The 26128-nt window shown below is 36.0% G+C and overlaps 1 protein-coding gene across 1 annotated transcript in view; it reads right to left on the bottom strand.

Annotated features, from left to right (window-relative positions):
- Positions 1-26128, bottom strand: part of PTAR1 (protein prenyltransferase alpha subunit repeat containing 1) — a 49199-nt gene that overhangs the window by 14054 nt on the left and 9017 nt on the right. The window contains exons 3-6 of the mRNA XM_024738958.1: positions 17842-18011; positions 13708-13774; positions 4709-4813; positions 2366-2579 (exon numbers count right to left, since the gene is read on the bottom strand). Coding sequence (XP_024594726.1) covers positions 2366-2579; positions 4709-4813; positions 13708-13774; positions 17842-18011 — 556 coding nt within the window. The remainder of the gene's footprint in view (positions 1-2365; positions 2580-4708; positions 4814-13707; positions 13775-17841; positions 18012-26128) is intronic.

Below are 26128 nucleotides of genomic sequence, written 5' to 3'. Positions count from 1 at the left end.
TAGGATGAATTCCTAGAAGCAGAACTGCTAGATTAGAGATAACACACATTTTGGGGGGTAACATCTGGTAAATGCTGCCATGTTGCCCTTTGGTAAGATTATACCAATTTCTACAATGCTTGTTTTTATAGCCTTATCAATGCTGAATATCAGCACTTTAAAAAATCATTTTCAGTTTTCTAAGTAAAAAAATGCCACTCAGTTCATATGTATTTTTAAGCTGCTCTAGACAACTGGTACTTTTGTGATTACTTCCTCTAACAGGCAAAGCATAGTACATGATCTCCTAGCTGGGCCCAATGGCTTACAAGAACAGAAAGGGGATTTTGTAAATTCAGTGCACTTCACTGAGAGTGAGAGACAGTGGCAGTGGTGACAGGAAGAGTGCCAAGTCCCCCCAAGGGCAGAGGAGGGCAGACTGACAACATGTGAGGCTAGCAGTGGACCAGGGCAGATAAATCAACACATTACTAACGCGTTGTCATCTTCAACAATGGATGGTCTCAAGGAACCAAGAATTTCACCTTGGCCTCATGTTTCTGATTTATGGGAATGCCACTTTAAAAGGTTCACATAAAGGCAGGAAAGTTTCCAAAGACCTCTCAGCTTACCTGGACTCTGCCTTCCTTTATCCTCAACCCTCCCCTTACCTCTTTCCACCTCCCACAGGATACCAAGTTGTGGAGTGGAGATGACTGGTTTTAAAGCACTCCATATCCCTCACAACCCACCAGATAACTTGAATTCATTCCTCCAGACACCCCCACAGTGTAGCATCCCTCCCTCTGGCAGCTGTTTCCAATGAGCCCAGTCTGGATGAGGAGCCATTTCTGTGATCCCACTGTACCTGGAGATTCCCTCAGTTCCTGCAAGTGTCACACTGCTTTGTAACTGTCGGTATGTGTTTCTTCAACTAGATTTTTCAATTTGTTGAGAGCAAGCTTTTTGTCTTTATGCCTCACCCAGTGTATACAACAGTGTCTGGGAATGACAGGGTTTCACTACTTTTTCATGAATGAATTGCACTGAGTTGACCTAGCAAATTGGTAGGCAAGTTTCATCTAAGTTTTCTATCTATGGGGAGCAGAGAAAGGAACTAAAATTTAGTGAGCCTCTATTAGGTGCCCAGTACTTTATACACATTACCCCAAGTAATTCTCAGTAATCCACTGAGGCAGGCAGTAGAGCCCCTATCTTACAGATGAAAACATTAAAGCCTTACTTTACACACACAGCTAATAGGGCCAGAATCTGAACTCAGGTTAATGTGATTCTGTCTTTTCTCTTTCCACTCCATTAGGTAGCCTCCCCTCCTGAAATGCAAAGCCATGTAAACTAGAGGGAAGGGCTTCTCTTCCAGAACTGTTGGCTTAAAATCCCTCAGAAGTGAAGGCTCTCCTAATTATCCTGGAGGAATCTCTGGCTAGGACACAGAGAGGGGAGAGGGGACCTGAAGGGAGACGTAGGAAGGGGGTGGTGAGTAAAAATTAGAGAATGCTTCGCTATTAATCTGAAAGCACCACATGAGACATTCTGACCCCTTTAAATTGTCTCAAGTCTGGGAAGCTTTTAGAAGAGTACCCTAGATTCTTAAGGCACTGATACCACAAGAAGTGAAGAAAAAATAGAGAAGCTGTAGTATGTAAGAAGGAGCACAAGGATACCTGGCTCTCATTCTGATGAATAATAAATGATACAACCGTGGCTAAGTCCAAGCCATTAAAATTCTATGGAAACTTCCATCTCCTCATTTCTAAACTAAAAGGATTAGGCTGTGACAGTTCTCAACCTGGCTCTGCATCCAAATAACCCCGAGCCTGTGAAAAATACTGATCTCTAAATCCTACCTTCATTTCAATTCAGTAGGCCTGGGGTGGGACACAGGAATTCTCAGGTAATTTACAGATTCAGCCAAGTTTGGGGACACCTGGGTGAGATCCTCTGTTCCCTCCCCAGCAGAGGAGATTGTGAAAAGGCAGCCAGCTGATTTAGCACTTTAAGTCACAAAACAAAAGACTACCAAGAAAGAACAATTTCAGTTCCATAAGGTTTAATAATCTCTTCCTGTTTCAGGGCAAAATGAGTTATGCTCAGTCTTCCTTACTGCTTAAACCCGCTTTGTTCTACCAATGGACTAGCCTTAAGAGTGTCAACACCGTGCTGGTGAGGAATGCAAACTTTTTAAAAAAAATTACCAGGGTTTCTCGGGAGGTATCAGTTCTTACAATCCTCTCCGGCCTACTGGGTCATTAGTTCCTCTACTTCTTTCTTTTAAAGCTCCTCTGAGAAGGAACTACTATATACTACCAGAAGATTTAAATGGCAGGCAGGAAGTATGCCTAGGGACATAGAATAACAGCCCTACCTTGACATCTAGCTTGGCCAGGTGCTGTAAAACCCAGATGCGATGGGACCAGGCATTATAGTTGCTTGGGTATCTCCCTGCTGCTTCACCACAGACCTCCATCTCTTCTCGTATTAGTTGCTGTGTCCTTTCCGCAGGAATTATTCCCAAGTTTCCTTTGGTCACAAAGGAAGGCAAGGAGGTTTCCTGAATTAGCTGTTGTAGCACCCATCGCCTGTTAAGGTAACATGTGGGAAAGAAATGAGGAAAGAAAATAAACCACAGAGGAAAACAACCAGAGTTTTCTTTATTCTCAATTTAATTTCCATTCATAGACAATGCAAAATAATGCCCAGTTTTCAAACTTTTTTTTTGGGGGGGGTTGTTTTGTTGTTTTTGTTTTTAAAGACATAATTAATTTATGGATATGGGTGGTGGCGGGGAATAAAGGACAAAGATTAAACAAAAAGCTTTCCGAAATGTTAACATTTGTCAAAAAGAGAATGTCATCAGTTCCAAAATGACAACTTCAAAACTCCATTTGGCCAGGAAATGTAAAGGCAACGTGTGTGTGTGTGTGTGTGTGTGTGTGTGTGTGTGTGTGTGTGTGTGTGTGTGTGGGTGGGGTGTGTGTGTGTGTGTGTGTGTGTGTGTGTGTGTGTGTGTGTGTGTGTGTGGTGGTACTGTGTGTGTGGGAGGGGGTGATATTAATTAATGGCTGGTAAATAATCAAGAGGAGCATAGTTCACTTTTATTTATTTTTTAAGATTTTTTTTTTGATGTGGATCATTTTTGAAGTCTTTATTGGATTTGTTACAATATTGCTTCTGTTTTAAGTTTTGTTTTTTTGGCCGGTGAGGCATGTGGGATCTTAGTTCCCTGACCAGGGATTGAACCTGCACCCCCTGCATTGGAAGGAGAAGTCTTAACCACTGGGATACCAGGGAAGTCCCGGTTCACTTTTCATTATATGTGCATGCCTCGTCCTACGTGTATTTGTTTGTTTGCAAACAAGAAGCTGTATTAAGCTTTCATGAAGCAAAATTTCTATATTATAGCACAGAATCTGGAAGGAAACAAATACAATATGATTAGTTAAACCACCAAGGAGGTTTTAAAATGTCTTAATCCACAGATTTTCCCTTTGTCTATTTAAGATTTTCACTAGCATACATTTAAATGAAAAGCACTAAAAAAGTGTCTCTAACCACTTAATGTCTTCAGGTTTTACAAATATTTTCTCATAAGAAAGCATTCTTTTTAGATTAAAAATTTCCAACCCAGGGTACAGGAAATTGAGTAAGAAAACTCATTTTGTCATTTTCAAATAATAGAAGTTATTTTTAACAACCAAAACTTGCTTTATAAAATAATAAGCCAATAAATGATGGCTGCATATTTAATAACTCCCTTCCCCTGCCACCACCCCTTTCCTAACCTCTATGCACACAATCATATATCTCTCTGTAGTCTGCTATCCCTATTTCTAGTAGGAAGAAAATACAGCTAACTATATCATTTGGAAGTGCTGCTCTGCAAGGCTAGCCAAAGGCAAGATTACAGTTAAGAAACCTTAAACTGACTTTAAGATCCTAAAAATACTCAGGATGTAAGAAAAGTTATAAGGGGCTTAAGAACAGATTTCTTCAGAGATTCTCCTCACTGACCCCAACCAGTAAGCCTACACCATCTCATTTTAGTCAAAAGAGAGTAGTTACATGGGATCCAAGAGTAGGATGCTTCCAGAGAGCCAGGATTTTGAAAAGAGTTCTTACATGCACTTTGGATATCTGCTTCAGGCCTTTAACCTAAAAATATTCTATGCATTTACAGTCTTAGCAACTCTAGTTCAGCCCACACACCATTCACCTCAGTTGCCCTTACTTGGTTAATTTTAATAACCATAACCATCACCACCACCATCTTTACCAGGAACACACCTGAATGAATTAAATCCAAGTTTAATAAAACTCAAGTTGCTCATTACAGTTGAATATCTAAATGCAATTTCCATGATTGCTTCAGACAGTTAATAATAATAGCTAAAATTTACTGAGTATTTCATATATGCCAGGCACTATAGTAGTGTTTACATGCATTATCTGATGTTAACTCAACCATTTATTCTGAGATAGGTATAATTATTATTCCCATTTTACAAATGATAAAACCAAAGCTTGAAGAGGTTAAACAATTTCTGAAGATCACATAAAGTGATGGCATCTAGACTTAAATGTAGACATAATTTGACTTTAGAATTCATACTCTGAATCACTGTGTGACCTGCTTCACATTCTGTTTGTTTTTTTTTCTCCAGCCACTCTAAATTCTAAGTAAGAATCCTATGGTGTAAATTAACCAAACCTGTGAATCCATGTTTCTGGACTCTTTGGAAACTTAGTTAAGGCCAGTTTTCCCAGATGTAAGTCCTTAATTGGATTTAAAGTGCCAGAGAGGATCAGCTCTTTTCTGTAAAAGAAAAATAAAAAAAAAACATTACTTTGCCTTTCTACAGAAACATACTGCATGACTATTAATATAACCTCATTGTGAAGCAAATTTCCAAGAATAAAAAAAAGAAAACATAAAACTCTCATAAATGTCACACAGTAATCAAGAATGTATTCTCATAATCTTGAAATAACAAATTAAAAAACAGAAACAGAAGCTCTTAAATCAACAGTGGAACTTTAGTTATCTATTTGGTAGAAGGCAAAGGGATTTTCTGGCTTGTATCATTTCCAAAACTTACGAGGCCTGACTTCAGTATCTGTAGGGCAAATCCAATACAAGTCAAGAATTGTAGCTTCCTAAGTAGGACTTGATATGGTCTAGTTTGTTACCAAAAAACACACATACAGCAACACATTGGACTGAGATGTAGGAAAAAAGTTGTTCATTCAATAACTACCCTAACAAAATTATTATTATTATTTTTGGATTTTCCCTTCTACCTTTCCTCATATGCATATGTATTTTAAAATATAATTTTATATTCTGCTCTTATATCTTAAGAATTACCCCACAGTTCTATATAATCTTTAAAATGAACATTTTAAATGGTCAAATAGTTTTCATTCAGTAGCTATCCTGTAATTTAATGACCTTTCCCCCTGTAATTAGACATTTTAGGTTGCTTCCAAGTTTTTGCTATTCTAAAAGAATTCTGAAACAAAAATCTTTGTGCTTATAACTTCTGTTTGTACTACTACTTAGGATAAGTTTCCAAAAGACATATTACCAGGTGAAATACTTGGATGGCTCTTGATACACTAGACCATTCCTTTTTGAAATATAAACAGAAGTAAAAGGAATATGAGCTTTTTGTTGTTGTTTTAAAACTGTTCAAAGCTTCAGTGCAATTATAAACTATGTCACGCGAGAGTTCCACCTATTTCTCAGGTTGCTCTAATTTAAGTTTAGATTGAATTTCTCAGGTAAGTTTTTAATAAGCAGCTCTGATATTACTGATTACACTCCTATTTTTCAATTTATCTACTGTTTTATAATAAAATTAGGTCACTTGCTAGTTTTTATTAACTTTAAAATGTCTTTCCTGTGGTAGGGCTGATCATTCATTTACTTTAGAGATGTTAATCTCAACAAAACCAGAGCCCAGCTCATATGTCTCAACTACTTAGATGGATTTAGTTCCTAAATACCACAATACATTTTCTTTCCAACAGCAATGTACTATTTCTAAAATTTTATTTGATAAGGAAAATAAATTCCTTTTTAATGGAAATACTATATAGTGATAATAAATACTTGCATTTTACAATCAATTTTATTTCAGACCAGTAACTTCACTCTGTAAAATAATCTGAAGTGATACCAAGGTTTATGACTGCTTTAAAAAATGATTTATTGACTATTTTCTTTCAATGTGCAGGAAATCTATGTCATTAAAAGAATATTTTAATGCAACAGCCAGTTATTTCTGCAGTTCTAGATCCCTTCTCTTCTGAAATCAGTAACGTTTTGTTCATACAATAAGTCAGGATACCTGTAGTGTAAAAGAAGGCAAAATATTGCTCTATGTAATTTAAACTACTTTGTAGAGCACTTGTTTCTCAGAGTAGGGTCCCTAACTGCAACATCATCATCATTTGGAACTTGTGAGAAATATAGATTCTTAAGTCTCACCCCAGACCCACTGAATCAAAAACTCCAGTGGGGCAAAGCAATGTGTTTTAACAAGCCCTCCAGGGCACACTAGAGTTTAAAAACCACTACTGTAGAGAACTTATTGTATTAAGCCAAATTTTCATTTACTAAATTTAAAACCCCTCCTTATTTAAAACTGCCTACCTATATTCCCATATATGTCTATATATAAGGGGAATTAAAATTTTCTTCAGAAAAGAGGAAGTTACCTTACAACTGAATCTTGACAAAGTTTCTTAAATAAGGGCCATCTCTTAATCTCTTTATTTTGAACAACAAAGTCGTATTTGTAAAGATATCTTGGTCTGAAACAACCTCAATCAATGGTATATATGGATGCTTAAAAAGATCATCTGATAGAATCATTAAAAAAGGTAGCAAAATTTTACTATCAATTTAATAAACATTCCTAGGAAAGGACTGAACATTGCAGGTGTTGGATCATTATAAAGCAAGTTTTCAAAAGATCACTTGAAAAAGAAATATGGTAACTGGTTAAGTTATGGCTATCATATAACCTAGAGATCCAACAAAAAAACACCTGCTTTAATATAGTCAAGTAGGAATCTCGTCTGAGATAAAACTTCCAGTCACACATGGATTTGGAAAGTGCTGTATCTGAAACAACTAAAATGTAAGTAAACACGATGTGCTCTGGAAAACTGTGCTAGATAACTCAAAAAATAGTTCTCGTGATGACAAAAAGTCACTGATGTCAATAAGCCATGTGAGAAGTTTGAACTGTCTAATGAAATGTGAGAGCAAAATGAAGAATTTATAAATTAAAATATTTCAGGTAACATGTTATTTTAAAGGTGTGTAACTAAATTGAAAAATTAAATATCCTAAGAAGAAATTTGCTTATTTCATGTACTTACCTTAAAGTTTACAAATTGATATTAGCCTAAAAAAATCTTTTTTTTTTTTGGACTGTTATTGAGGAAATGGAGTATTGTCTTAAATTTGAGGTGACTTTATTTTCTGGCATACTGAATAAGCTGGGCTTCTATATTCATCCTAAAAGCCTTAGGTGGTCCATTGCTAACAGATGAAGAAGGCATTAAGTGAGGGTCATCAAATAAATATGGAAAAAACTAATTAGGAAAGGACAAGGCAGCTGTGTCATTTGGGATAGAGAGCAGAGTGGTAAGAAACAGTGCTATGCTACACATGCAACCTTGTTATGGGATTAAATTACGTGAGGGCTGACTTTTTTTTAAATGTGGGTGAAGGGAGGAGACTAAAGAAGTTTTAAGAAATAATAAAAAGTAGAATGAAAAAAGGAATGAGGTTTCTCACATAGCAGATTTTTCAAACAATAAAAGTTACTCCTTTAAATTTTTTGCTACACATTTCACTTACTAATTAAACAGTATATGAAAAACCTCATTACTTTCCCTTGAAGACTGTAGTTCATCACTATGAAAATCAGCTAGTGTTGGTTAAAACACACCCACAGGAGCCTCCAGGCTACTACTACATAGTACTTAGTACTACTACTAAGGTTAAGTAGTGTGTTTTCTTTCTCTATATGAGTTCCTGTGCTTTTATATTTCTGCAAAGTTTATCTTATTTTATAAAGTTTTTATGTCTTCTCTACCATCTCAAACTATGGCTTCTCTCTGCTGTCACTCTATCCAAAATTTGTAGGAGACCAGGGGCCATGTGTATCATGTCCATGGCTAAATCTCAACTGGTTAGCCTCAGTACTTGGCATACAGTAAATACTGAATAAACATATGCCACCGTTTTTTCACCCCTTAATCTTCAGTTATTTTGTGTGAAATAACAATAATGATAATAATAAAAGTCATCCTCATAAAAACTACCATTTATTGAACACTTCTCCTGAATCAGGCAGTGTGTTAAGTGAATTACATATATTTTCTACTTCAATTCTCACAAAGATCCTGTATTATGTTAAATAATATGAAACTGCCAATATTCAATGTTTTGTTGTTTTTTTAAAATAAACCTTTTATTTTAGAGTTGTTTTAAATTTACAGAAAAGTTCTTAAGAATAGTACAGAGAATTTCTGTATGGCCTGTACCCAGTTTCTCTTATTATTAACATCTTATATTATTACAGTACATTTGTCACAACTGATGAAGCATTGATAGATTAGTATTGGAAGTCCATACTTTATTCAGAATCACTTCGTTTTTACCAAACGTCCTTTTTGTATATCAGGGTCCCACCAGGACATCACATTATATTTGGTTGTTATATCTCTGTAGGCTCCTCTTGGTCCCTTAGATATACCTTGTTTTTGATGGCCTTGACAGTTGTGAGAGTACTTATTGGGTATTTTGTATGATATTTTTCTCATGGTTAGACTAGGGTTATGGGTTTTTGAGGGGACCACAGAGGTAAAGTGCCATGTTCATCATATATCATGGGTACATAATATCAACATGACTTGTCACTGTTTATGTTGACCTTGAATACCTGGCTTAGGCAGTATACGCTAGATTCCTCCACTGTACTTTTTGGGAAAAGGTTACACTTTAAGGAGTGAAGATATATGCTCTATCTCTTTGAGGGGAGTTACCTAGATAAATTATTTGGAATTTTTCTGTATTGGGAGAGTTGTCTATTATCTCTTATTTGTTTGTTTATTTGAGCATTTCTTTTATCTGTATGGACTTATGGATATCCATTTTCTACTTTGGGGTATAATCCAATACTATGTTATTTTATTGTTCAAACTGTTCCAGCTTTGGCCAATGGAAGCACTTCCTTACTTTCTGTCTCTCAAAGATGTTCCAGGCTCATTTGGTGTATTTCCCGGCTTGGTCCTAGAATCAGCCATTTCTCCAAAAAGCCCAGCTCCTTTTATTAGAGAATGGTGTTAGAAACCAGGATCTGAAAGTTTGGATTTAATCATTTCCGATTTACAAAAAGAACAATTTTATATGGTACAACCCAATGTTACCTCAGTTTTACAGAGGAGGAAACAAAAGCTGGGAGAGATTCAGTAACCTGCTCAAGGTCTCCAAGCTCAAAGTGTCTGAACCAAACATCAAATCTGCACAAAGTAAAGTTACCAATTAAATTTAAATCAATCTTTACTTTGAGTAAAGAATATGAATCATTGGAGCTTGGTGTCAGCTCTTCTAGCTGCTCAAAGATGTTTTGCTTACTCTATGTTCACAGACTGAGGGAAAAATAGGACATTATTATGAAGTCAACCTCTTTCATCAATTAATTCACCAATTTTCAAAGCAAATTCAAAGCAAAAAAAAAAAAGTACCATTTTTTTTCTAGAATCAGCTGGGTTTTTAAACTATATGCATCACATACTATAATCACAGATCAGCTCAAAAACTTATTCTTGCCCTTGTTTTTCTTCCTAAGACTGCGACACCTATAAAGTGAACTACTGATATGTTACAACATCTTTTAGCAGTTTATAAAATACAGCCAAAGATCATTCAACGATTCCCAAAGTTACTGCAGAAGAAATGTACCAACAATTAAACATAAAATGTTGAGTATTTGATTTGTGAGAACTTACAGCATTAGATCAGTTTATTTCCAAAGTTGTTTGTTTTTTGCTCAAAATGGACTCATGACTCTGTCTTTACATGTCAATCTTACCAATACAAATTAAAATTTACTAGAACACATATCTACAATGGGTTTCTTAAAAATCAAGGTTTCCTTTCTACTCATCCAGCACAAAACTTACTAAATCATCTTACTAGAATAGCTTCAAGATTATTAACATCACTGAAGTCAGATTTATGGAGCAATTTCCCTTCATAAGACCAAACCACAATCAAAACACAGTTTCAACAGAATCATTTAAAAAAAAAATCACCTAATTCAGATTTTTTTTTTTTTTTTTGGCGGTACGCGGGCCTCTCACTGTTGTGGCCTCTCCCGTTGCAGAGCACAGGCTCCGGACGCGCAGGCTCAGTGGCTATGGCTCACGGGCCCAGCCGCTCCGCGGCATGTGGGATCTTCCCGGACCAGGGCACGAACCCACGTCCCCTGCCTCAGCAGGTGGACTCTCAACCACTGCGCCACCAGGGAAGCCCTAATTCAGATCTTTTATTTCACAGCTATGGAAACTAAAACTCCTGAGAAGTTAAAGGTCTTGTCCAAGGCAACTGCTAGTTAACTAATGAAACAGGACTAAGATTCATATATCTTAAGAACTAGGTTCTCTCTTCACCACTAAACTGCCATATAGAATATACAATGAATTATATGTGTTTGTGTATATACATTATGCTAGTAAGAATCTTTTTTTGTGGGAGGATTTTAAATTCCTCTGTAATGATGAGGAATCTGTGAACATAAATAAAAATGGTACTCCCACTTCTCTATTACACTCATTTCTTTTTCACTGAATTTAATTATTTTCAGTGCCCAGTCTGCAAACTGAGTATCTATTGTATACCAGGCACTAAAGTGTTAGAGGCTAGGGAAACAAGGAAAAAAAAAAAAAAGACATGGTCTCTACCCTTAAGAAAGCGCTCAGTTTTAGGTTTATAGTACCTTCCTAAAAGTCTCCTTTGTTGATTCTTCCTCATCTCGCAAACTCTAGAACAGCGCTGTCCAACAGAAATATAATGTGAGTCATACATGTGAGCCATATATGTAATTAAAAATTTTCTAACAGCTACATTAAAAACAAGTACAAAGTAATATATTGTATTTAATTAATATACCCAAAATATAATTTCAACATGTAATCAATATAAAAATTACTAATAAGAAAGATATTTTACTTTTGGGGGTACTCAGTCTTCAAAATCTGATGTGTAGTTTACACTTACAGCACATCTCAATGGAGACTAGTCATATCTCAAGGGCTCAATAGCCACTTGTGGCTAGTGGCTACTATACTGAACTGTGCAGCTCTAGAAACCTGTAGTGTCCCAGTGCTTAGTCTTTGGACTGGTTCTCTTCTAATATCTATACCCACTACTTTGGATATCTCAAACAATCTCATGGCTTTAAATACCATACATTTTCCAGTGATTCCCAAATTATATCTGGCCTAGAACTCTTGCCTGAACTCTAGATTCATACACAACTGCTTGGACACAAACCTAACATGTCCCAAACTGACCTCTTGACTTCCAACCAGCACCTGCCCCCTCACGCACTTAAATCTGCTCCTCTTCCAGACATCCCCATTTCAGTAAATAGCAACTCCAACCTTTCAGTTGCTCAGGCCAAAAACCAGAGTCAATCTTGACCTTCTTCATTCTCTCACATCCAATTTATCATCTGTGTCTTTAAAATCAGTTTATTAAATACAGTCAAAGCTTACATAGTTTATAAAATACAGTGAGAATCTTACCTGCTTCACACCACTTCTAGTGCTGAGCTTTATCTACCTCAGTCACCATCATCACTCACCTAAACTACTGCAACCACTTCTTAACTTCCTAACCACTCCCTGCACTCCTACAGTCTACTTTCCACACAGGAATCAGAGTTTTAAAACAAGATATTGTCCCTCCTAACCTTGAAAACCTTCAATGACTTTCTATCTCACCCCAAGTAAAAGTCAAAATTTCTTATTGCTGTCTTATTGACAGCAGCTTATGAAGATCTACAAAGCCCAGTGAGATCTGGCCCATCACTCTCTGGCCTCATCTCCTGTTACTCTCTCTCTCATTCATGCTACTCCAGCTACCCTGGCTTCCTTGCTGTTCCAGAATAACCAGGAACACTTCAGTCATGAATGAGGGCTTTTCCACTTGCTGTTCTCTCTACGTGGAATGTTCTTAGCCCAAAACTGACAGAGATTGATCCCTGGCTTCATGGCAGTCTTTGCTCAAATGTAGCCTATTAAAACTGCAATACCATCCATTCCTTCCATTCTCTTACTGGTCTTCCCTACTTTCCTTTCCCACTTTTTCTCCATAGGATTAAGCAACACTTGATCTACCATATATTTCACTTATTAATGTCCTTATTGCTTTTCTTCCTCTACTAGAATAAAAGTTCCACAAGGACAGAGATTTTTGTTTGTTTTGCTCATGGTTCTATTCCCAGTGCCTAGGACCTAGCATAGAGTATACAGTTAATCAATAAATATTTGATGAATGAATGAACAAATGTTGTCAAGTATTATTTGGGTTAAATGAGATAACATATAAAGTTGTAGTATGGTCCCTGGCATAGAGTAGCCACTCATAAACATTAGTCTACTCCCTAACCACTGTGGAGCTTTCCATGAAAGAAAATCAGAATTCTAAAATTTGTAAATTTTTAAAGCTGTCTATTTCATCCTATCCTTTCTCACTCTTTACTCTAAATATCTGATCATTATCAGTCAAAAGACAATTTAAAAAAAATAATAGAGGTTACCTAAATTTAATAAAACTAGCTACAAATTTAAAATTCAGTGGGTATTATAAAACACTAACGTGGAATTAAAATTCACAGAAAATTGAAGTATTGTTTAAGTCATCTTTAAAGATAAAGAGCTATAATTTATGGCTCTTTCCTATAGGAAATTTTAAATGAATTCACAATGTTCAACAGGACTTCACTTTTATTTATCTACAATTTGTATCCTGCTTTCCTCCAGGAAAATTTGTGTTAGTCTAAAGAACCACCAATTTTTAAAAACCATACATACTGTTTAAATGAAAATTTTAAGAAATGAACCTGACCTGAATTTTAATATTTCTATAAAGTATTCTGTGTTTAAAGCAACAACAATCAGAATTAAAGAACTTAAGATACTAATAAGATGTGGTCCTTCTCCAAAATACTGAGTGCCAGAGACTTCAAATGATTTGCCCACAGAGGTCACAAGGTGACTAAACTAACAGTTTGTGACCTTGAATGCTCACTTTTACACTTTCTACTGCACTGCAGTGCTTCTCAAATATACTAACCAACACTTTACAATACAACCAATTATGCTGCTTCCTTCTACCCCCCTAAAAAAGGAAGATAAAAGCATGTATCAAATGGTATACTGTAATTCAACATGAAAATTTATATTTCAGGCAAGAATTTTAGGGAGAACAAACATAAACATGCAAAAAGGGGCAAAGTGTATATTAGAACTGTCATGGAGATATTATAAAGAAGAAATAAGTTTAAGATGCCATGAATATGTGATTTATATTTCACTTTTCAAAAAGCTAACAATTCATGTGGCTTATATGTCTTCAGAAATTTGGGCAATTTCATTTTATCACTGATGAGAATGACGTACCTCACGTTCCACGCAGTGGTAAAGTCTGGGTTTAGAAGTAGCAGGGTGCATGTGACATCTATCAATTCTAAAATAAAGAGAAGTCATATTAAAAACAAACAGTCCTACCCTTGAAGGTGTGGCTTCTCTTTCTTTTAAGGTCCTCTTCATTTTATATACATATATCACATTATACTTATATCTCATGTCATAGTAATTTTAATGATAACTTTGTTCTAAGCTGTCAGAGACACAAAGATTATCTTCAGATACAAAGACATGAAGATTTTCTTCTACTTATGATAAGTATAACTTTTTAAAAGTTGACACTGAAACCACTTTAGAATACGTCTATAAAGAATAATCAAACTAAGCTATTCATTCTTTTAGTAGTTTTTGGCACAAAAAAACACAATTTCTCTACCACTATTCATTTAATTTCACAAATATTTCAAGAATTGACTACGTGCAAATTTTCAAAAAGAAAATCACATATAATCCAACTTAGTTAACAATTCATTTACATTCCCCTGCAAAGATTCTTTCTTACACACATTTTTACAGTTATAGCAATGATAAATGCACAATTTTGTTCTATGTTTTTTACTCAACATTATTACGTATGCATTCTCCTATATTGCTACAGTATGCGTGGCCACAACAGTGAGAGGCCGGCATACCAAAAAAAAAAAAAAAAAAAAAAAAAAAAAAAAGTAGAGGAAAAAGCTGGTAATACAGCCTGCAGACAGATCGTGAAGGCCCTTGAATACCATGCGAAGGATAATAAGTCTACCTTGTCCCTCTAGGCATCATGAAACAAGAGGATACATATTTCAGAAAAGCATCTTTCAAACTGTGTTTCTAAGAAGTGTTTGAAACGACTGACTAGTGGCATGACGGACATGGATTACAGAAGAGAGGCCGAAAATGGAGTAGACCAACTATGAGGTAATAATATTTGTCCAGATGAGAAATAAGAAATGAAGAGATAACAGAGAGCTCAGTGATGGACTGAGAGCAAGCATTGTGAGAAAGAGGGAAGAACAACAACAAAAAGATGGAAGCGCTGACATGGAGATAGAGTGCGGAACAGAGCACTACTCAGTCAGGACTCCACTGCTATGGACTTCTCTCTTGCTTTTCGTTTCTGCCATGGATTTTTCATAAATCAGAATTACAGTATCACCCGTCTCCCAAACCAAATATGGCTATTACTGCAGCACACTTTTAAAAAATATTAGTTTCTCTCTAAGTAAATAAACAGGGAGACTGTGATGGTTACTTTTGGTTAAACTACGGTTAAACTTGACTGTCTACAGGGTGCACAGATTAAACATTACTAAACATGATTTCTGAGTGTATTAGTGAGGGTGTTTTCAGATGAGATTAACATTTGAATCTGAAGACTCAGTAGACTGCCCTCCCCAATGTGGGTGAACATCAATCTGTTGAGGACCTGAACAGAACAAAAGGAGGAAAACAGGAGAATTGACTCCTTTTTTGCTTCCTCTGTCTGCTTGAGTTGGGACACCTCATCTTACCTTCTCCAGCTTCCAGACTGGGATTTAAACCACTGGCTCCCCTGCTTCTCAATCCTTCAGACCCAAACTGAATTAAATCACTGGCTTTTCTGGGTCCCCAGCTTGCAGAAAGCAGATTGTGGGACTTCTCAGCCTCCATAATCATGTGAGCCAATTCATCATAATGAATCTCGTTTTATGTATATATATACATAAAATCTCTATTGGTTGTTGCTGTGGAGAACCCTGACTAATACAGATGATTTTCAAACATCTAAGGAATTCAGCACACTAATGAGAGCATGAATTCAGTTTGGTTAAAAAGAAAAAAAATATATGCCCAGAATAAAGGTCACCTGCAGTTACAGAATACATTCTTAAGGGAATGCCGAGGATTTGGGCATGATCTATCACAAAGACACTGGCATTTCTAAAATTGTTCTTAAACTGCCAGCTTTCTTCACTTGGCTCTTATATGTATATTTTCTACAAAAACAATTTTAAAAGTATAGCATTTTCATGAAATGACTGCTTTTTCCTAATACTTTTAACTTTCTTTCCTTAGCAAAATTCACCACTGTGCTCTTCAGTTCACAAGTTTAGCAGAACACTCTTATGTTAGTCAGTCTGCATTTTCAGGTATCTTTTTTTATCACATCAGAAACTCACTTCCATATTTTTACCAATAATACAATATACAACCTGAGTAATATATGACACCGCATTGAACTATACTGTCGCTGCCCCCAGAAAGTGAAACTGAAAACTACTTCCATGAAGATATAGGTTAAGATAAAATCAAGTTGCTTCTGTATACACGAACAGTTGCATCAGAATTCAAACCTTAGATGTCAGCAATTCATGTGAGTGAGCTTAACCATTTGATCTTCTGCCTGGATTCTCCTGGGTCTATCAAGATAAAACTACATGATGAGGAGATTTAGCAAAGCCTACAGTGCACTGCCCAGAAAGACAAGAAACAGGGAAATGGAGAGAAGAGCTTGGAAGACTACAGGAAGAAGGCAGGTTGGGCTAGCATACATGAAAGGGCAAAAGCTGATGATCTGAAATGACAGCCTTTGACACTTTCAAATTCATACTGTTTCTTCTCTACAAGAGCATCATTTGTCTCCCCCTGCAGAGTTAGTTACGTATTGGCTCAATTATACATTTCTGTGTGCCAGAACATACACGATATAGCTCTGTTAGGCAAAAAAATAACTTGATGGATTCACATGGTGCTACTTTGTACCTTAATGTTGATGAAAACTACTATAGGGTAATGGAATGGAGAATGAAAGAGGGGCTAACAACAGATAAATGCCCTTAACTTTAAGTTTATGCCTAAACTTATGCCTTTAAGTTTCTGCCACAAACTTAAGTTATGCCATAAACTTAGACATAGCCTTATCATTAAGAAATATATATATCAGTGGACTAACTGAGTGAAACAGAAAATAGAAACTATTTCACATTAAATCTTCAAATCAGATTACCTTTTCTACTGGTCTAAACAGGGAAAAGTGCTATTAACCTATTATGAGAGTATATTAAGGACAATGCCAAGAGGAATACAAGGAAATTGGCATGTCCCCTTTGGCAACACTATTCTCCATGAAGAGACTGTTTCTCACTCAACTGTAAGCTTCCTGAGTAAAGGAAACAGGTATTATTCATCTTTTTATCCTCCACAGTACTTAGAACAGCTTCAGGTAGGAGTAGGCCCTCAGTAATGGCTACTGAACTTATAATTAAAATTCTCTAAGAAACAAAGTTCTTATTCAAAATTAGCTAACAGATATACTGAGCACTTTTGAAGGTACTGCTGTATGTGGGAAGGGGAAGGAGCTTTACAGAAACAGTCAAGAATATGGTCTTGGATGAGCACTCTCCAAAAAAGTGAGAACTCAGATCCTACGTTTACCTAAAAAGTAAACTGAATTTGTGTACATGGAGGCTTAACATCACATACAAGGGGAAAACAAGGAAAAGACACCAGGTGGGATGAATAGGGATTGTCTGATGCAGCAAAGAACTACCTCGGAGAAGCAGAAAAAATGAAGAAATAGGATGGTTTTCTTTTGCTCATTTCAGCATAGGAACAGAACACAGTGGGCCAGAGCTTACTTGGGAGTCAAAGTACAACAGCACCATCATAAACCACTGACCTGGTTCACAGTATAACCACCACCATCACACCTTGGTTATCTCATTTGGACTGCTACTAAATGAGTTCTATTGCTCATAACGTACTAAAGGATTAGAAACCAGAGAATCAGAGCTTGTAGGGACTAGAGTTCACTTCACAGATTTTCAAACTGTTTTTAGCCATGAGATGTTTTCTTCAAATATCTTACAAATGACCCCAATACATTAAAAAAAAAAAAATCTGTTTGCAGTAGAGGGCCTGGCACCCTGCTTGAGGCACCTTCCACAGAATCATCATGGATGCAAAATTAGAAAACGAGTGATGAGTCCAAGCTCCTCAGTTGACAGAAACGTTAAACGCCTGCCCAGGCAGTGAATGAAAAAGCCAGAACTAGAATCCAGGAATGGCAACATCAGAGAGGGTTCTTCCCACTATATTTCATGCTGCTTCTAAAAGTCAAAGAAAGAGGATAGACTCCATACTTACCATCTTTGTTCAGCCATTGCTTTCTTGTTCTGTACAAAAGGAGTTTGTTGTGGACATACGGTAAAAGGAACTTGACACACCAGCTCTCCACGCCAAGTTTGTTTTCAACCAGGACTATGGGACTCCGATTATACCTAGCTTCAGGACATGGGATCAGGCCAATTTCATCTCTTAATATGTAAAACATAAAAAAGAATTAAAGATAAGAATACTAGCCTTTTCAAAAATTTTCATATCCTACAGAATATTAAAAAAAAACTGTACATATTTCCCTTTCTTAAAAATATTTAGCTCACCAATGGGTTGGTAGAAATAATAATCTTTTAAAAGTTTGATAATACTGACAAGAGTATGGAAAAATCAGTATGCTGTACTTGCTGTTACAGGAATGAAAACTGGTCTAATCTTTGAATAGAAATTTGAAAATGTCTGTCAATTTTTAAAGTACATATACCCTTTGACCCAGTGATTCTACTGTTCAGAAATTATCCTGCGCCAAAATATATGAATTCATTAGATATTCATGGCAACAGTGCAACAATCTGGAAATACTCTGAATGTGTATCAAACAATATAAGACTGGTAAAATAAATGTGGTTCATCCATGTTATAGAGCTGAAAAAAAAATTATGAGGTAAATCTGCATATGCTGGTATAAGGGTGCCAACATACATAAAACAAAAAAAGCAAAATGCCAAATACAGTGTACAGCACAAAGCCCTTTGTATAATCTCTTTTTTTTTTTAAGGGCAAAGTCCTAGTCTTTTTCTTTTCCTTTTTTTTTTTTTTTTTGGCTATTCTGGGTCTTCATTGCGGTGTGTGGGCTCTTAGTTGTGGGCTTCTCTATAGTTGTTGTGTGTGGGCTCTAGAGAGCATGCGTTTAGTTGTTTAGTTGCCCCACAGCATGTGGGATCTTAGTTCCCCCACCAGGGATCAAACCCGTGTCCCCTACATTGGAAGGCAGATTCTTAACCACTGGACCACCAGGGAAGTCCCTGTATAATCTTTTAAAAAGATATATAGATGCACTAAAAAATTTCTTGAAAGGATACCAAGAACCTTTTGGGGACAGGATTTATTTTTATACAGTTTAAATTTTCTAGTTACTTGTACATATTATTTATGACTATAAAAATGTCAAAAATGTATTTATGTTTGCCTGCTAATAAATATATGTAGACCAGATTATTAATAAAATTATATTATCAGTGAGACTGTGGGCCATATTTTCTTTTCTTTTTTATAATTCTTTATACATTTCTAAAATAAAAAACATGTTATTATGTAAATATTGTTAAAACACAAAATACACTTCAGGATTTGACCATTTTCATCTGTGGTGGCTTCTATATCCCTTAATCCATCTCAACTTAAGTTGAAAATTTACATTACAGGCAAAAAATAGAACTACCATATGACCCAGCAATCCCACTACTAGGCATATATCCTGAGAAAACTGCAATTCAAAAAGATACATGTACCACAATGTTCATTGCAGCACTATTTACAATAGCCAGGACATGGAAGCAACCTAAATGTCCATCAACAGATGAATGGATAAAGACAATGTGGTACATATATACAAGGAATATTACTCAGCCATAAAAAAGAATAAAATTAGGTCATTTGTAGAGATGTGGATGGACCTAGAGTCTGTCATACAGAGTGAAGTAAGTCAAAAAGAGAAAAACAAATATTGTATATTAACGCATACACGTGGAATCTAGAAAAAGGGTACAGATGAACCTATTTGCAGGGCAGGAATAGAAATGCAGATGTAGAGAATGGACACATGGACACAGTGGGGGAAGGGAAGGGTGGGATGAATTGGGAGATTAGGATTGACATATATACGCTACCATGTGTACAATAGATAGCTAGTGGGAACCTGCTGTATAGCACAGGGAGCTCAGCTCGGTGCTCTCTGATGACCTAGATGGGTGGGATGGGGGTGGGGTGGGAGGGAGGTCCAAGAGGGAGGGGATATATGTACACATATAGCTGATCCACTTCGTTGTACAGCAGCAACTAACACAACATTGTAAAGCAATTATACTCCAATAAAAAAAAAAGAAAATTTACATTACAGGCAGAGATTTAATAAACAATACATAGGGCAGTTGACTTACACAGTAAATGAACCAGCAAACACAAAAATATTTTTGTAAAACCTGCACTCATTCCTTTCAACTACAAAGAATTTACAGTTCTTGTCTATGTGAAACATCCTTTCTCAAATAGTATGTTCTTCCATTAATTAATGAATAACTTACAAGAAACCTTTTAACAAGAGCAGTTGACATAAATATTTTTAGAGTGTCTAAGCAGATTTCTTTTAAATGTGTTTTTAAAAAACAGAATAAAGAACTGGTTTTCAGAGCTTGTGTGTGACAGCATCTATTATGCCCTTGAATTCCCCTGCCAAGACAGTATGCTGGCTGACAAATGCAAAGAGGAAAACTGTTCAATTACAGGTTATAAGAAAAGCACTCTTTATCTGTTAGGCCACCATCACAAACTGGTGGGAGGCTGTGGAACTAAAATAAAATCCGTCCTGGAAACTCTAAACTGGATAGCTCAGAAGTAACCTACTTTCTACTGATTGCTTCATTAGTGACACAGGGATATATCAATAAAAGAGGGTATTCTAGGGGTTGCAAGTCACTAACCGTTCTTTTGAGCTGATTTAACTCCCAAGTAGACTTTGGGACCTAAGGCTTTTTGTCCCGACAACTGACTCAGTTGACTCAGGGGTGTTTTGATACACCATGCGAGTACTATCTAAACATTTCCTGAGTACTACAATGAATTGGATACTGTGTTAGGTTCTGAAAATGCAAAAATGAATAAAACAAGGTGATCCCAGATTACACAAAGCTGATGGTTTTGCTGGGGAGTTGCGTCAATATCTAAAACAAAATGTTAACACTTTGCCACTCTAGTAATATAAATGAAGTTCTTAGGAAGAATGGGGCAATGCTGAGAGAGCATCTGAGTCCAATGTCCAGTATTTCAAAATATATTTTTGTATTTGGTGATATGAATTCTAATCTAATTTAACACACTATTAGGACAACTAGCCACATCTAGATCTATAACTGACTAAATACATGTCTGAATTGCTGGTATTTTCTGGTGTTCAGGTATTACTATGTAAAACAATATTTTAAGAAAACTAGAATTATAGTTAAAAAATAATAAACTCAGTATAATTATTTCAAGAAAGTCTGTTTTCTGAGATCTAACAACCACCTACAACACTACAAAGAACTGCAAAAGTCAACAATATGAATGTTAGAGTAACAAGAATAAAAGAATCCTAGCTTCTGAGTATAGTCCATTGTGGGGGGAGGACTTTTTACTTAAATTCACAATGTAAAAACCTGCCTTGCTCACTATGTACACCACACATAAAATGCCCAACTAATAATCTGGTACCTAAATGAAAGTACAGAACCATCTGCACAAATAAAAACACACTGCGTTAGTTGGCTATTATCCTTCCAAGAAATAATTTTAAAAAACAAGAATGCCTTGGATATAGCAGGTGCTCAATAACTGCTACTGGAACGCTGATTATCAGTGCACTTCAGTGATAATATTCAAATAGTTTTCAAAGAATATCACTTCTTGACTCTCCAAAAGAACATTACCTCTGATTTCCTTCTAATGCAGTGGGTCCAAATCCTAGCTTTGTCAATATGATATAGATATATCTCTCTATATATGTATCGATATCTCTATCTCCTGCCACTTGGCCTCTGTAGACCTCAATTTCTTCATTTGTAAAATAGAGGAATTGCATTACATTTCTAAATAAGGGAAATGGGCTGCTAGGTCTCATCCAGCTTTCAAATTTTATGACTGAGAAACCCAAAAACTATTCTCATGTAAAGAGAATGAAAATGGTCGTATCAGGGAATATGAAGCACTATGAAAAAAAAAGAAACATTGAAAGAGAGGTAGGAGGATGTAGAGACAAAAGCACTCAACCTTCTAAGGTCCAGGGTTCTAGTTAGTCTCTGTTCTACCACTGATCAATGTGAATTTGACTAGGCACTTGCCATCAGTATCCTCATCTGAAATACAGAAATGACAATACCTTCCCTGCCAGTTATGAAAAGCAAATAATACAATGTAAAGACTGTGGTAAGCTACAAACTACCAGGCAGAGATGAAGTATATTACCATTAATTCAGTTAAGAGCCTGCGGTCAACCAGAAAAGTTCCTTGGTTAACAGATAATGGGAAGCTAAAGCAAAGAAAGTTAAGCCTTTGTCAACTTTTTTGACCCTAAGATACAATGCTTTGCTGCTTCCTAAAAATATAACATGTACTTCATAAAGGTAGGTCAGTAAGATTCCAAATAACAGTGTATTTGACTTCAGATTTCTCCTATGCCTAGTCCCTTAGGTCATAGTCCACTTTTTTTCAGACAATTTAGAACAGAATTCCAGAATCATTTTGAAATTGGAAGGGACTTCATTCCTCCAGTCTCTCATTTTGTCAGATGAGGGAACTGAGATCCACTGAGGTTAAGGTGATTACTCAAGGTCATAGTGCTAGTGGCTTAATTCAAAATCTGGATCTCCTACTATTTAGCCCAAAACCCTTGACACTAATGAAAATAAAAACATCAGTGAAAGCAAGCAGGCTTCAGATTAACTCCTTTTAGAGTTCTAGCAAGATTTCTGGCTATTTAAATTCTAATTTCATACCCAAAGTTGGAAAATTCAGGGAAAAAAAACTAAAAGTCATTTGTCATCCCTCTACCACCACTAATGTTGGGTATGCATCCTTTTTTTCTAAGTAGTCTACAAAAGTGGGATTATGTTGGACATACTCTTCTATAATCCTTTTTAAATTTTTATTTATTTATTTATTTGGCTGTGCCCCATGGCATGTGGGATCTTAGTTTCCCGACTAGGGATGGAACCCGTGCCCCCTGTGCTAGAAGCACGCAATCTTAACCACTGGACTGCCAGGGAAGCCCCATAATTCTTTTTTTTTTTTAATTTAACAATTCACATTAAACATTTTCTTATATAATTTTTGTATCATTCATGGGTACAATGAATGTGCTATAAACATCAAATACATCTCCAGTTATTTCCTTATGAAATAGTCTCCTAAGAGAAATTTCTGACTCTTTCACTACCACCACATTCCATTCTTCTTTATTTTTAGGTTTCTGGCAATTTAGATTCCTGGTGCTTAACCAGGATACTCAAGTAAATATCTGCATTAACAAGGACATGGGTTTTTACAAACATGAAAATTTGAGACAGCGATCAAGTTCCAATCTTTTCAACGAGAAACCACAGTGCTCACTTTGTAGGTTACCTTTGAAGGCTGCTCCAAAGGAATAGCAACATGGAATGAACCTACATATTTACTTAAAAAGATCATCCACAGCATGGTATATCTCCCTTAGCGCTTCACTTCACAATGGGGATCCACTAACTTCTAGATGAAGTTCAAGGTTCATACAACACTGATACTGACCTTGTTCCTCATGTTTAGACAGCTTCTCTTGTCTGTACTTTTCAGAAACATCAGTCTAACTGGAGTCGGTCCACTTATTTACAAAAGTAATATTGACCAGCTTCCTGTCGGGGAGGTAAGGATGGTCCCCAAATATTAAAACTGAACCCTGTAATGTGGAGTGACTGAAGAGAAAACAGCCCAAGATTCAGCAAATGGTACAAATCTTTTTAATCTAATAGTTATTTTTTTCCTTCAAACTGGAATTCTTTCCAGAATGACCAAAAAGTTAGAAAAGTATCTAAAAGAACTGAACCTTGCATATTGTTAACTAAAACTTTACTGGTGATTAAGAAATTTTAGAGCCCTCATAAGCTTTCTCAATTCTAAAGATTACTATCACTGAAATTATATTACTGACCCTATTTAGAAAACAGATACACAAATTACTATTGTTTACTGAGTGTTTATTATATGCAATGCTCTGTTTTAGGTTTTACATACACTATTTCATTTATTCCACACATTAATCTTATAAAGTAGGAATTTTAATTCCATTTTATAGATGAGGAAAAAGTCTTGTCTGAGACTACTCAGCTAGTAAATAACAAGCCAAGGTTCAAACCCAGTACTGTGAGACTGCAAACCCAAACTTTTACAAGTATACTATTGTTCAAATAAATAGATAAAAATCAAGTGTAAGGAGTCAATTAAGATTCTATGCTTTCCTATTCTTCAGTTCAACTTGCAGACGATCTGAAACTGCCTTTCATTACTACTGCCTTACTCAAAAATTCTCACTGGGGCCTACCCACTGCCTAAGAAGTATATTTTCCCTGAGCCAACTCTTATCCAAGCCTCATGTCTCAATTTAATTGCTATTTCCTCAGGAAAACTATCTTGACCTTCCATCCTAAATTAGTCCTCTCTGTTATTATTCTTTCAAACTATCCTTCTTATCCTTTGGGGCTCTTTTCATAATTTGTGTGTTGATTTGTTTAAAGTTCCACTGGGCAGGGACCAAGTGTGGTGTGTTCATCAATCTATACCCCAATCCTAGCCCCATATACCTAGAGACCAGCATTGTATCTATCAAATAGAAACATTCTTTTGCTGAATGCACCAATGGAATGAATGAAATTAAGTCAGATAGTCAAGGACTTCCATAATCTGTCCCTACTTTATCTTTTCAATCACATTTTGTGAATTTAGTCCATTCACTGCTTCTTGTAGAGGTCTCCAAGACTGTAAATCCTACCTTGTCTTCAAAGTGCCACTCAATAACCCACCTCCCCTAAGAGCACTAGCCCAGACATACCCAGCTTCCCTTTTAACTACTAATAGACTCAACGTACGACTTGCTTACCATACTGATAGTCCAGCCCTTATTATAAACGGCTTTGCAGGGTAAATGCACTGTTCATACATACAAGTCTTAATGTCTCCACCTAGACCTGCACTGTGCAATACAGTGGTCACCAGGCATATGTGTCCATTATGTATAAATCAATTGAAATTAAATAAAACTTCAAATTTAGATCTTCTTTCGCACTAGCCACATTTCAAGCACTCAATAGCTATATATGGCTAGTGGTTACCATTTGGACAGGACAGATAAAGAACATTTCCAACATCACAGATATTTCTGAGGGCCTTGAGTACAAGAACTGTATTTTATACTTCTTCCTATTCCATACTGTGAAGATGGTAGCTACATAAACAGTGAGAGTTCAATAAATATTACAGAGTAATAAAAAATAATAACTTTCTGGATAAGAGAACTTTGATATGACCCTAATTACACTGTAAACAGCTGTCCTCCACACTAGCACAGCATCTGTACATTAAGCTAATACCTGTCGCTGGGTCAAGCCTTCAGTTATTTTTCCAAAGTATTCTCTAGGAGTCAACCACACAAACAACATTTGCATGGTATTTTTCAGTTTATAAAGTGCTTCACATTCATCATTCAGTTGGCCAATATATTTCCTAAGGAACACAGGGATTCAGGTTAAGTCTACTATTTACCTAGTGGCAACTAAGTGCAAGACACTGTGTGAGGTGATTTTCCTATGTTTTCATCAGCCTCTAGAGCCCATGCTCTGCAACAAGAGAAGCCACCGCAATGAGAAGCCCGCGCACTGCAACGAAGAATAGTCCCCGCTCACCACAACTAGAGAAAGCCTACGCGCAGCAACGAAGACCCAACGCAGTCAAAAATAAATAAATTAAATAAATAAATTTTAAAAAAGAGAGAGAGAAAGCAGAAACAGGCTGAGAAAGGGTAACCTATCCATACCCACCAGTAACAAAATCCACATTTCACCCATTATATCTTCAACTCCTACTGGCTAGAAATTTCCAGAGACAAAGTCAATATATTTACTGTAGTAGATGCTGGCTAATAAAATTATGATCTATCTTGTATTTGTAGAAAAGAGGAAAACAAAAAGAATAAAAAACTTTCTTTTATAATACTGAAAAGTGTAATTAGGTACTAACTTTGAAGGTGAATGATGCCTTTTTCTTTTAACTAGAAATAGAGCATATGTATTTTGGAAGTAAAAGGGTTAGATGAGGGGAGGAAGTATGAGCAATTTTGAAAAGTCCAAATTATAAGACATTTTAAAAGACGCATTGTAATATTACTGGAGATATTGTTACTGTAGGGAATATGTACTAAAATATAGCTGAAGATTAATACTAAACAATGAGTTAAGCTATTTAAAATTTTCAGATCTATATCATTATTTCATATTCTTTAAAATGCTCAAATTATTTCAAACTTTAAAAAATACTGAAT

The sequence above is a fragment of the Neophocaena asiaeorientalis genome, unplaced genomic scaffold (assembly GCF_003031525.2).
Source record: "Neophocaena asiaeorientalis asiaeorientalis breed wild unplaced genomic scaffold, Neophocaena_asiaeorientalis_V1.1 scaffold249, whole genome shotgun sequence".
NCBI classification, from domain to species: Eukaryota; Metazoa; Chordata; class Mammalia; order Artiodactyla; family Phocoenidae; genus Neophocaena; species Neophocaena asiaeorientalis.
The sequence above is the reverse complement of the archived record's forward strand: the minus strand, read 5'-3'. Positions and strand labels throughout refer to the sequence as shown.